Genomic DNA, 13513 nt, shown 5'->3' on the forward strand with positions numbered 1-13513 from the left:
ATCATGCCACGTAAGCGACACGTAGGATCCATGGTGTAGATGGAGCCCCCTTTAATTTGCATGGTATGGATAGAGCCCTCTATTAAACAAAATTAAAAAAAAAAGATTTCATTGGATTAAATCTAGTGAGCCCCACCTGAACCTTTCATTTTTGGCGTTAACATGATGGAGCCCCTCCTACCCCCCCCCCCTCTCTTTTAATCCCTGGGTGTGGAGGTATAGCGCCCCGGGGCGCTATAGTTGATGACTTGACGGGGGTGGCGCACCCACACCCCTCCGGCCTTAACATGATCCATCTTGGAGCGCATAACAAGCTTAAATAGGCATAAACTATATAGTTGTAACATACAAGTCCAAACACACAAACAGTAATATAATATATATGGATACAGTTATGAACACATTTTTATCTTCAACATAGCAGACAACCAGTGGTAATTAAAATGCATTATAGTGCCATCATCAGCTAGTATGCAGATATATTTATAAAACAGACATAAACAGTAATCAGGCCTCATACAAACAGCTTCGTTTACCCGCGCGCTTTAAGTTCCGCAAGGCGCCTAGACAGATCATCCTCATCAACCTTTTCGGCATTCTTAGTCGGCACAGCATGTGCAGCAGGTTGCGGCAAACCGACAGAAACCTCCAGACCGTAATCATCCGCTACTTGCTGCATCAAACTGTTAACCTCACCTTCCGGAGTCGATAACGAAGTGCTTCCTGCCATTGAACTCTCCATAAACTCAGCCTGCACCTCCATGTTCACAAACTGTCGCTCAAACTGGTCCATTGTCTCCGACATCTTCTGCAAATTACCTGTTACAATTAGAATAAGTATTGGTCTTGTATTGACAAATAGTAAAGGAAGGGACTGAATAGTAACAGGACCATATGTTATTAAAACTCAACAACAATCCAATCAAATCAACCCTAAATCCAATTTTCAAATTCACAAATACCAACATTTTCACCGCCTCCAATACCTAGAACTTCTGCCATGTCACCGTCATCGTCAACGCCAGAGGGTTGCTACATTTCCTTCTTTGTTTTAATCGTTAACGTGACGTCTGTGTGTGATGATGCTGCAATCGTTAACGTGACGTCTTTGTTTTAAATTGGCCAATCCTGACCCAAACGGATCTTGACCAGGCAACCAACCCGTTACCCGCCCATTTTGCTGCCTCTATGTTAAATAGAGTTAAGCTAACATAAAATTGTCAATTTTTTTAACTATTCGACAATACAGGATCAATACTGATTCTAGTTGTAACATTACCTGTCACAATTTTTTTACTATTTAACAATACAAGATCAATAATACTCAAGAAGTCTAGTTGTAACATTACCATTTGACAATACAGGATCAATACTCAAGAAGTCTAGTTGTAACATTACCTGTTGCATAATATGTTACTATTTGCCAATACAAGATCAATAACATTACCTGCCGCAATTTTTACACTATTTGACAATGCATGATCAATACTAATTCTAGTTGTAACATTACCTAGCCTGTCCCATTTTTTTTTAACTATTTGACGATACAATCGTTCTAGTTGTAACATTACCTAGCCTGTCACATTCTTTTACTATTTGACAATGCATGATCAATACTAATTCTAGTTGTAACATTACCTAGCCTGTCCCATTTTTTTTTTTTAACTATTTGACGATACAATCGTTTATCGTTCTAGTTGTAACATTACCTGTCGCATTCTTTTACTATCTGACAATACATGATCAATCCTCATTCTAGTTGTAACATTACGTATGCATTTTTTTTACTATTCAACAATATACGATCAATACTCAATCTAGTTGTAACATTACATGTCCCATTTTTTTACTATTTGATCAATACTCATTACCTGTCTCATTATTTTTCTGTTTAACACATGATCATTCTAGTTATAACATTACCTGTTTTATTTTATTTTTTACTACTTGACAATACACAATCAATACTCATTACACTACCTGTCTATTTTTTGTTACTATTAGACAATACAGGATCAATACTAATTCTAGTCCTGTATAATTTATTTACAATTTGAGAGAGAATACAGGATCAATAGTCATTCTAGTTGTAACATTACCTGTAGCTAGCGTGGATTCAAGCGATTTCACAATGGATCCCATCGACTTACTAATGGTGTTCATTTTCGCCTGCGTATCAAGCCGCGCTACAACCGCATCAAGCCGAGAGGCTAGCCGGAGGTAATTCATCTGCTCGTTACGTTTCCGGATGGCGTTTTCGGCGTAGATTCGGGCTCCGTCCATGTTACCTTTCTCGATCGCTTTTTTGACTTTGAGTTTCTCCGATTTCTCGTCTTTTTCGCATTTTCTGGCTTGCCGTTGCAGGCTCTTTGCCGTGAACTTCAACTCCATGATCTGGTTCATCAGTTTCTCCGCTTGTCCCATTGGATTGGATTGGATGATGATGAGATTTTAGGGTTAGGGTTTGCTTTCTTCTGGGCGTGTTTGTTTGTTACGAAATGCAATGCAAATGGAATAATAAATAATTGATTGGTTATTTTGCACGATAGTCCCTGAAAGAAACTTTTTGTTTGCACGTCTTTAGTCCCAAGTAAGGAAAAGTCAATTTAGTCCAAACACCAACCAACCTTTAGTTTAGTTTACTGGAACCAAACAAATAAATAACCACCGGCCCAAACAAACAAACAAACAAATGCAGTTAGTTAGTTAGTTAGTTCACGAGCGTGGAAAATTTGTTCCATTTATATACAGATAGATAGATAGATAGATGGTCTAAACCTTAGGGCTTGGTTTAAGGTGTCGGCGCTGAAGGGTATTATTATTGCTTTTTGTGGAAGGTCAGAAACGATCTCAGATTTAATGGTAAGAGTAACGGAGTTGAAGAGGTCTTTAGCGAAGTTAAATCGTCTAGTTTCTTAGGGCTAGAAGGGTTCTTTTGGTTAGGAGGATTGGTGTAAATTTGTTAATATGTAAGTTGTGTTGTTTGTTTTTTTTGCTGGCCGGGTCTTCAGGTACAGTTTGTGTTAATGAAGTTCTCCTTAAAAAAAAAAAAAAAAAGTCTAAACCTAGTGAGTATAATAAATACTGTATGAATTATAGTCGTCACTTTCTCCATAACCATCTCCAATGGCTACTCCTACTACTCTTCTTCTCAGATCCCCTTTCTACACAAACCCTAGAAGAAGAACAACCACCACCACCATCAAAGCATCCAACAACCCACCCCCACCACTCCACCACCACCGTCGCCCCGCCGACGAAAGCATCCGCCAAGAAGCCCACCGTCGCAACTCCACCGACCACAACTTCTCCGCCAAATACGTCCCCTTCAACGCCCACCCATCCTGCACTGAATCCTACTCATTAGACGAGATCGTCTACCGCTCCCGCTCCGGCGGCCTCCTCGATGTCCACCACGACATGGAAGCCCTAAAAGCATTCGACGGAACCTACTGGAAATCCTTGTTCGATTCCAGGATCGGCAAGACCACCTGGCCCTACGGCTCCGGGGTATGGTCCAAGAAAGAGTGGGTGTTGCCGGAGATTGATGATGATGATATTGTCAGCGCCTTTGAAGGTAATTCCAACATGTTTTGGGCTGAGCGTTTTGGCAAACAGTTGGTGGGCATGAATGATTTATGGGTTAAACATTGTGGGATTAGTCATACGGGTAGTTTTAAAGATCTGGGTATGACTGTCTTGGTTAGTCAAGTCAACCGGTTGCGTAAAATGAACCGCCCGGTGATCGGGGTGGGCTGCGCGTCGACCGGAGACACGTCCGCTGCCTTATCGGCTTACTGCGCCTCTGCTGGTATCCCCAGCATTGTTTTCTTGCCTGCTGATAAGATTTCGATGGCGCAATTGGTGCAGCCGATTGCCAACGGGGCGTTTGTGTTGAGCTTGGATACCGATTTTGACGGGTGTATGCGGTTGGTTAGGGAAGTGACGTCTGAATTGCCGATTTATTTGGCGAATAGTTTGAATAGTCTGAGGTTAGAAGGGCAGAAAACGGCTGCGATTGAGATCTTGCAGCAGTTTGATTGGGAAGTACCCGATTGGGTGATTGTTCCGGGTGGGAATTTGGGGAACATATACGCGTTTTACAAAGGGTTTCACATGTGCAAAGAGTTGGGATTAGTTGATAGGATTCCGAGACTTGTGTGTGCTCAAGCTGCAAACGCGAACCCGCTTTATTTACATTTTCAATCCGGGTGGGAGGATTTTAGTCCTGTGAAGGCGAAAACGACTTTTGCATCGGCTATCCAGATTGGTGATCCGGTTTCTATAGATCGGGCAGTGTACGCGCTCAAGAATTCGAATGGGATTGTTGAGGAGGCTACTGAAGAGGAACTGATGGATGCGATGGCGCAAGCGGATGCAACGGGGATGTTTATTTGTCCGCATACTGGTGTTGCGTTGACGGCTTTGGTTAAGCTTAGGAATAGTGGTGTGATTAAGGCTACTGATAGGGCGGTTGTGGTGAGTACTGCGCATGGGTTGAAGTTTACGCAGTCGAAGATTGATTATCACTCTAAAGCAATCCCGGAAATGGGTTGTAAGTTGGCTAATCCGCCGGTGAATGTGAAGGCGGATTTTGGGTCGGTTATGGATGTTCTTAAAAAGTACTTGTTGAGCAAAGAAGTAAAGTGAGTGGAAGTCTTCTGTTGTTATATGTTCCTTTGGTATTTTAGATTTAGGGGTGTTGTTAGTTGTAGCTTTTGGTTTCCATTTTGTTTGGGGGTGCCATTGAGTTTATGCTTTGAAAGAACCTTCTGGATCTGTTCATTATCGCAGATCGAGTCGTGGCGAGTCTGTTGTTTATTTATAAGAATAAGAAGGCATCGGCGTCGTGTGTTGCGTTGAGCATCAAAGTTTAGTAGGATTTGTATGTGTAATTCATGCATGTTTGTGATCCTAGAGTCGTCTTTGTCCAATGTTGGCTTTTTTGACAATGTTTTGGACTGAGATCCTTCAATTAAGACTTTGTCATTTGTTTTGATCTTACTTACCCTTAAATAACATGATGATCATAATAAGAGGTGATATATATATATATATAAAAAAAAGGGTAAATGCACGGTACCCCTGACCGCGGGAGGGATCCCCCGCCCCAGTTTGCTACCCGACCAAGCGCCCTGGCGGTGAATTCCCCAGTCTGCTCAGGGTAAGAATCGAACTTGCGACCTCCCCCTTGCAGGTTTTTAAGATGGGTGTCGGTGGCCACTGGGCTGACACCCAGTGGTTTATATATATGTGTGTGTGTGTGTTTTTATACAATTCCATCTGTTTAATTCCTCCTTGTCCTCAAGGTAGGGGTGGTGTTCAGAATTCGTTTCGAATTCGAAAAATTCGAAATTCGTTTAAATTCGATTTGATTATCAAGAATTCGTTTCGATTAAAAGAATTCGAATTCGATTCAATTCGAAATTCGAATAAAAACTGTACATTTTTATTTATGATTTTTAAATATAATGCATATGCAACCTTTATTAAGCTATACTATAAATTATTTTCAAAATTTTTTCCAAGTATTAAAATTACATATTACCAAACCCACTACAAGGCCCATAAGTTCATAACTAAAACCTAAGTAACAAATCTATCAATAGATTTATAACCCTATAAATATTAACTTTTAGTGTGGTGTGGTTATTCGACTTCTCGTTTTGAATTTTAGACTTGTGGTACTTTATGCGGAACTTTATAATGTGATATCGTCCTTATGGATGCTTTAAAATTTATGTTTCATTTTGATAGTTTTTACATGTTTATACAGAATCTGAATTAAATCGAATTTATTCGAATTCGAATTTTTAGTCGAATACGAAGCGAATACGAATTGGGTTTTTTATTTGAATCGAATTCGGTAAGTTTTAATCGAATTCGAATAGAATACGAATTCAAGGAAAAATAAAAATTATTCGAATAATTCGATATTCGATTCGATGAACACCTCAAGGGAACATACTGACATGCCAAACGGGTCTTACTAGTGCCTCGTCGTTTCCTTTTTGTTTTCAAGTGTATACGAAAGGAAAAAGCCAATAAGTTGTTTCAAAAAGCTTAGCCAAACATGCCCTAGTTTACACAAACAAAACACCAACCAACTCATGAACAAAAACAAAGATGCTGCTGCTGCTGCAACAAAACAAGCAAACATTTGAAACTCTTACACCTTAGGTTACACCATCCATATACAACCAACCCTTCACTAAACCATTATTATACAACCCAACCCAACCCAACCCAAGTCAACGACAAAATCCCAACTTTCTAACAAATTTCATCGATTAAGGCCCTCCCTCCCTCCCTCCCTCATCAGCAGCAGAACTAGTTAATACCCAACACCGCATTTATCCTACCAAAAACAACCTTCAACGGAACACAACCTATATCTGGCCTTTTAAGCACCCCTTTTTCCCTTAATGACGATAGCTTTCGGATCTTCTTGTTAGATGTAACCCCCCCGTTTTTTCTAGCTTTTTTGGGAGCCTCCCCGCAGCTACTACTAAGGCATTCCGAACTATTCAACCAACCATCATCGGTAACCACCTCGACTTCAAGCGAATGGCCCGTCACCCGTTGGCCGGTAAAGTTACTCCAAAGAGAGATGTACGGAAGATGCCGACGAAAATTGCGCGATTCAACGTCAATACGGACATCATAAAGGGAGCCGGTTCTTTTGTAACAGGACTGATGAATAAACATAAATCTTTGTGAGCCCTTTACCTCAACCGTGTTGTTGACTTCTTCTGTTGACTCGGTCAAAAAATTCTGGAGGGTTTTTGTTTTGATTTTATTTCTTGATTTTCTTTTCCCTTTATGCTGCCATTTCGAACTACCGTTATTATCTATTATATGGCTTATTATGTCGTCGGCACCTGAACTAATAATAGAACCGGATTCTTGAAATTCCGTTTCGGGTATCGATGCAGGAGAAGAACCTGGTGTTTAAAACATTTGGCTATCAGTGCAATGAAATTAGTTTGTGTAATACCGATGATGATGTTTAAGCCGCTAAATAATCAGATAATAAAATTTACTTTAAAGTCGATATATATAATCAGACAACGTAATGTTTTGTGAGAGTGGCAAATTCTGATTATTTAAGAAGCAACTCGTAACGTTTAGCATTAAAGTAAGTATATATTGTTGATCAAATACTTGAACATACGAATCACCATTTAATAACTACAACCAATATTCCTATCAAGACTAACATACATGGTGATGTTGGGGCACCGATATTCGTTCTTCGTCAACGGTAATCGGCTCCGACTCATATCCAGCGTTTTCATTCTCTAGCTCAGATTCATCATCTGATGAAGATGACTCCACCCCCTCCTCACCCGGTTCCCGTAACAGATGATGAGGGCTAGAATTGCATGGTTACGGGACTCGGCTGAGGAGGAGGGGGTGGAGTCATTTTCATCAGATGGGGATATGAGTCGAAGCCGATTTCCTCCGATGAGGAAGAATGAATATCGGTGACCCAACGTAGCACCATAGTTGTTAATAGCCGTCGCCTCTTGCGCCTAGGCCCATTTTCTAGGCGCAGATTCATAGATTCCGGAGACTTTCTGGCAAAATTCTAGCCAAATTTCTCCTTTTATCTAAGATAAACTACTTTCTACACTAATACACTAATAATCAATTTCTAGCCGTCGCCTAGCGCCTTTAAGATATTTCACTTTAGACCTTTTGAAATGTATGTTAGTCTTGATAGGAATTTTGGTTTTAGTTATTATAATGGTGATTCTATGTTGTCAAGAACGCGTGAGGCGTGCCCCTAGGCGCTGCAGCGCAATTTCAGGCCAAATTGAGGCTAAAAGTCGCCTGGTGAAACATCCTAAATGAGCCATAAATAACCCTAAAACATCTTAAATTAGCCCTAAACATCTCCCCTAAAAAGGTTTTTTGTACTAGGCGTCTTATTTAAAAAAAAAAACCTTCGTTTTTTAAGCGCCTAGGGCCAAGTTTCCGGGCTTGGCCTATGACCTTTGAGTGCGCCTAGGCGCTTTGACAACATAGTGGTGATTAACTTATGGAATTTGTAGCTAGTTTGGACTTTAACGAAATGGGTAAATATATATATATATATTTTGAACCGGTATATTTGATATTCATTTTTTTAATTGGATAAATATCATATTGTGCAATTTTGAGAGGTACATATGAACTTGCCCCTTTCTTAAATAAGCACATTTTAGGCACGTAAATCGTTCTTGTTATCCAACGCCTAAATAATCAAATAACTAATATATCAGATTAATCTGAAAACGTACCTGCAGTCTGCTTTTGTTCTCGAACAAACGGAACATCAAACAGCCTTCCAGAAGAATCATCAGTTTCTAGTAATTCCAAAACACTGTAGTTTTCATCTTCTTTCTGCTTGAAGCCGCTTGAATTAATATTATTAGTGACATCACCCGTGCTATCAGAAAAACTTCCTTTTAACTCATTATTATTATATTCCGACCCATTGTGTTCTTCACATATAACAGGAATGCTTACCATTTCGGTTTTCTTTAAAACTGTTGTCAACTGACAGCGACGGTTCTTCTTCTTTAAATAATCATGAATATGCGCCACTCCGGTCCGCTTTTTCTTAAACGTTCCTACCCCGAGGTCGTGTAACCCTCGCATGCGTTTTTTACTTCCGTCGTCTTCAGAATTATCATCGGCAGAAGCGGCGGTACGTGATAATTCCTGTGGGGAAACGGAGATGAATTCTAGGCCACTCAATTTATCAGATATGTTTTTGGTTTTGTCTGTGTGTGAGATGGTTTCGGAATTACTATTTTTTAAAAATTGAGAGTTTTCGATCTCCAGGGCTTGAAGAATTGCGTCTTCTCTACGTGCGTATTTTGCTGCTTTTTTGCAAGAATAATTCGCTGTAAATTTTGCTTTTTCGATGCATTCGTCGTATTCGCCACATCGAAAAGCTTTTACACGTTTAGACTTCTCGAGATTGTACCAGTCCCTGCATTATACCAATTAGGTTTTAGAAAAGGTTATCTAAACCCTAGAAGAAATTGATTATATACCCCCCCCCCCCCCCCCCCAGGTAATAGTGCACAATAACTTGTTAACTGAGATAAGATATAAATTGACACTTACACACTAGCATCCTCTCTCCCTAGCAGCTTCACCGGAGTACCCGCTCTTTTAGGCGAAACCAAACCACTTTCCGGTAACTCATCAGGCCCCAATATCCGGCCCGGCCACCAGGACCCGTTTCTCCGCCGGACCCAAACCAACCCACCGACCGTCGAGTCAATATTTTGACCATTTGCTTCACAAGAACTCCCCATTCCCTAAACCCACTAGACAAAACCCCAATAACAACTTAACCCATTCATCCTCTAACCCTATAAAAATCAAAACTTTATTATATGTCACCAATCTCTAAAACCCTAAATTCCAATGACCCAATAGCTTTGCTCCCAAACCCTAAAACAATTTAAAAATATTAAATTTCCTGCATGCAGAGACAAAACCCTTGATTAATTTGATACAATCAAACAAAAGAAAAATAAAAACTTGATATGTGGGTGGGTATCTAATTTCTTGAATAGATAGACCGAGCGATCCATGAACAAAAATTAATAAAAAAGAAATAAATAAAGATTTCAAAGTTTCATGTTTTTGAAACGGCAGGCAGAAACAATTTGATTTGGGTTTATTATATCAATCGGTTGCCGGTTTGTTTCAAGATTTTGTTGATGAAATAAATAAACCGAGTGCAGTGAGTTTGACGGATGGGGATTGTGATCCACCCACAAACGTTAAGATGTTGATGGGGTTCTGATTTGGGTGGAGAAAAGATAGATGTACCTTCCTTCTGGTGTCTTTTTGCCGAATACGGAAGAACAGAGTAAGAGTGTGTGTGTGTGTGTGAGTTGGGAATTTGGGATTATTTTATGTTACATGGGCTTTCATCATTCTGTGTATTTTAGCAATAGTGTTTTTCACCACACTTTAAATTTGAGTTAATTACTATTTTCGTCCATGTGGTTTGTCAAAAATCACTATTTCAGTCCATTAGTTTAAAAATTGCAATTTCAGTCCCTGTGGTTTCACTTTCGTAACCATTTCAGTCCACCTCCGTTAACCCCATTCATTTATTCTGTTAAGTACATGGGAATTGACTATAATGCCCTTATTAATAAAAAAAACAAAAAGATATCTAAGTGAGTTAATTACTGTTTTCGTCCCTGTGGTTTGTAAAACATCACTATTTCAGTCCCTGTACTTTCACTTTCGTAACCATTTCAGTCCAGTCTCCTAACATCGTCTATTTTACGGTTAAGTTTTTAATGAAATATCTAAATTACTCATGTGTTAATTAAATAAAAAACCATAGAAATTTAAAAGACGGTATTCTATGATCCACTTGTTAAAACACAACCCCACGCTACCCCACCCCACTCCATCCTTGCTCTCATTTCTGGCAAAAGTTTCCGGTCATCTTCTCCGGCATCACAACCCCACCCTCTTAATGTCCGGCAACCCATTACCCCACCCCAATTAATATCTTCCTAGTTGCATCAATTAACATAATAACTTTGAAAAATAATGCTCACCTGGATATTTTCTCATTCTAAAATCCAAAATTAAAATTTTGGAACCATATATGTAAAATTAGTGCCAGACTTCTACTTCTATTGAAGCCATGGTGGGTCAACCCTACAATCCAATTTAAGTCCATATGTCATACAACAATAAAATCATATAAATCCAATAATAAAATCATATAAGTCCATATTTAATTAACACAAGGGTAATTTAGTTATTTCATTAAAAACTTAACGGTAAAATAGACGGTGTTAGGAGACCGGACTGAAATGGTTACAAAAGTGAAACCACGGGGACTGAAATCGCAATTTTTAAACTAATGGACTGAAATAGTGATTTTTGACAAACCACAGGGACGAAAACAATAATTAACTCATTTAGATGTCTTTTTTGTTTTTTATTAATAAGGGCATTATAGTCAATTCACATGTACTTAACAGAATAAATGGATGGGGTTAACGGATGTGGACTGAAATGGTTACGAAAGTGAAACCACAGGGACTGAAATCGCAATTTTTAAACTAATAGACTGAAATAGTGATTTTTGACAAACCACAGGGACGAAAACAGTAATTAACTCCTTTAAATTTTGTATATTTTCATGTTATATCCTCCCTATACTCTCCTACGGGTATGCGTAATTGGACGACTATAGTAGGGCTCTTCACGAGCCGAGTCGAATCGATCGGATCTTTCCTCGTGCTTCGCTTGTTTACAAACTGAACCAAGCAGAGCGGCTCATTTAAAACCGAGCCTCAAATCAATCGAGCATTTTTCGAGTAGTAAATATTCTAAGCGAGCGTCGAGCGAAGTTCAAGCGATTTTGACAACTGTGTTGCCAGATTTAAATTTGCTGAGAAAGATAGTGACAATGTTGAGTCTCAAGTTTTTATGTCTTTAAAAACAGACACATTTCATAGCATAATATATTTCTTTTGAATAACATTGTTGTGGCCGACGAGGCGATGATCATATTACACGAACAATGACGTCGAGAGCAGGAGACGATCAACTTAGGGTAACGACATAAAACATTGAGGAGATGAGCATACTGTCGTTTATCGGTTTAGGGTTTAACTTTTAGATTTGATATTAATTTTTTATTAACGTGATTGGGCTAGCACGTAGAGATTTAGTTGTAAATTTATATGTAGTGGACCAAAATCTAATAAAGTGGTATATATATAAAACTATAAATTTAATTTATATTTAAGAATACATGCATGGGTGTGTGTATATATATATATATGTATATATAGGATTAGGTTCAAGAGTGAACACTGGTGTAGCTTGCGAACTGAGTGAACTAATCCTGGCCATACACGTGTGTAGATTAACGGCCAGGATTTGATGTTGAAATACACTAGTGTATTTTATGATTTGATGATGAGATCCTGGCCATACACGTGTGTAGATCAACGGCCAGGATTTGTTCACTCAGTTCGCAAATACACTAGTGTTCACTCTAGAACCCCACCCTATATATTTACTAATTAAAAATAATAATTCGAGCCGAACCGAGCCGAGCGGACCTTTTCTCATGCTTGGCTCATTTACAAACCGAACCGAGCAGAGCGGCTCGTTTACAACCAAGCGTTAAATCAAACGAGCATTTTCTGTGACAACTCGTACTTTAGACCTATCTTGTAACGTTACGTGCTTATGTGAGGTTATATGATTGAATTAATGAATGATATATTGATACGTGCTTGGTGTAAATGTATGTATGTATGTTATTAAATGACACACAATCCGAATGCACAACACAAACCCGAACCCAATCGCACAAGCCCATTAGAGGGGGCCGCATTCTTTTGTGATCGGACCATAAGGGCGGCCCATGTATGGGTTCGGCCCACTTCTATTTTACACAAACAAGCAACCGTGTTGAAGGGTTGCCTCTCATTTTTTTTTACAAACCACACAAGTTACACAAACCCTAGATCGGTTCTCTCTCTCTCTCTCTCTCTCTCTAAGCCGACGGCATCACTTCCTTTCCCTTCGAAGAGCATTCCTGAATCGGATCACCTCTTACCAATCGGTTAGTGTTTTATATTGATGTTGTGTTGAATGATGTTATATGTGCTTATGATTGATTGATTATGTATGTGTTGAATCGGATAGTATGAAAATAATCATGAGCCTAATAGATGTTAATCGGCCACCATGTTCTATATTGGGATTGTTTTTGAATTGATGTTAACCGAATGTTTGTTAACCGGCTATAGATTTACATGAATCGGATGATATGGTAGATATAAAACCGAGTAGATGCTAACCCGGATATCATGTTCTATTGGATGGATTGTATTGTGATAATTAAATCTTAGATGCTTATGATCGAGAATTTCGGGTTGTTATTCATATGATTCTTAGTGATTTAGGGTTCATACGATTTGGATGTTAAAATTCCCTGTTTGATCGATTTTGTGTTAACCGATTTGTTGGAATTGTGTTAATTGATAGAATGTAATTATGGAAACTGTTAAATGAATTGTAACCGAATGGCTTAATAATCGGATATTGAACCTGATCGCACAAGACCTCTTGATCGTACAAGAGGTCCATTCGCACAAGCTGATCCGATCACACAAGTCATCCGGCCGCACAAGATGTCTTGATCGCACAAGGTTATCGGATTAGTTTAACTGTTGGACCGGTGGACATGTTGGGTTGGGCTGGTCAGATCGCACAACCCACATAAATCGCACAAGTGGCAACGTTGTTATGCTGTTGGACCGAATGGCCCAACTCAGTCGCACAAGCTTATCCAATCGTACAAGGACCTTCGGATCGCACAAAGTATATATTTGCTAACTGTTGGGCCATAAAGCCCAAAGGCCAATCGCACAACCCGTATGAATCGCACAAGCCACTTATGTTATTTGTTTGGGCCGGATAGGTTAGACGGTTCACTTATACGTTGGGCCGGGGT

General features: G+C 39.3%; 3 protein-coding genes across 6 annotated transcripts; 1 reads left to right on the top strand and 2 right to left on the bottom strand.

The window, feature by feature from the left end:
* Positions 1 to 355: 355 nt before the first annotated feature.
* On the bottom strand, positions 356 to 3056 carry LOC110908678 (ESCRT-related protein CHMP1B). The gene is made up of 2 exons (XM_022153646.2): positions 2100 to 3056; positions 356 to 819 (listed from the first exon to the last, which is right to left on the bottom strand). The coding sequence occupies exons 1-2, from the start codon at positions 2422 to 2424 to the stop codon at positions 533 to 535; spliced, it is 612 nt and encodes a 203-aa protein (XP_022009338.1). The 5' UTR covers positions 2425 to 3056; the 3' UTR covers positions 356 to 532.
* A 17-nt stretch (positions 3057 to 3073) lies between these two features.
* Positions 3074 to 4999, top strand: LOC110908672 (threonine synthase, chloroplastic). The gene has a single exon (XM_022153632.2). The coding sequence runs from the start codon at positions 3127 to 3129 to the stop codon at positions 4648 to 4650; it is 1524 nt and encodes a 507-aa protein (XP_022009324.1). The 5' UTR covers positions 3074 to 3126; the 3' UTR covers positions 4651 to 4999.
* A 1033-nt stretch (positions 5000 to 6032) lies between these two features.
* On the bottom strand, positions 6033 to 9958 carry LOC110908687 (uncharacterized protein At1g51745). Of its 4 annotated transcripts, XM_022153667.2 has the most exons (5): positions 9838 to 9958; positions 9121 to 9481; positions 8515 to 8983; positions 8286 to 8388; positions 6033 to 6944 (listed from the first exon to the last, which is right to left on the bottom strand). In XM_022153667.2, the coding sequence occupies exons 2-5, from the start codon at positions 9312 to 9314 to the stop codon at positions 6331 to 6333; spliced, it is 1380 nt and encodes a 459-aa protein (XP_022009359.1). In that variant the 5' UTR covers positions 9315 to 9481; positions 9838 to 9958; the 3' UTR covers positions 6033 to 6330. The 4 variants fall into 4 exon arrangements, with proteins under 4 accessions (XP_022009359.1, XP_022009345.1, XP_022009353.1 ...); XM_022153653.2 differs by having other exon boundaries at positions 8286 to 8983; XM_022153661.2 differs by having other exon boundaries at positions 8286 to 8983; positions 9121 to 9453; positions 9838 to 9946.
* Between the last annotated feature and the right edge of the window lie 3555 nt (positions 9959 to 13513).

This window comes from Helianthus annuus, chromosome 2, assembly GCF_002127325.2.
Source record: "Helianthus annuus cultivar XRQ/B chromosome 2, HanXRQr2.0-SUNRISE, whole genome shotgun sequence".
Taxonomy (NCBI): domain Eukaryota; kingdom Viridiplantae; phylum Streptophyta; class Magnoliopsida; order Asterales; family Asteraceae; genus Helianthus; species Helianthus annuus.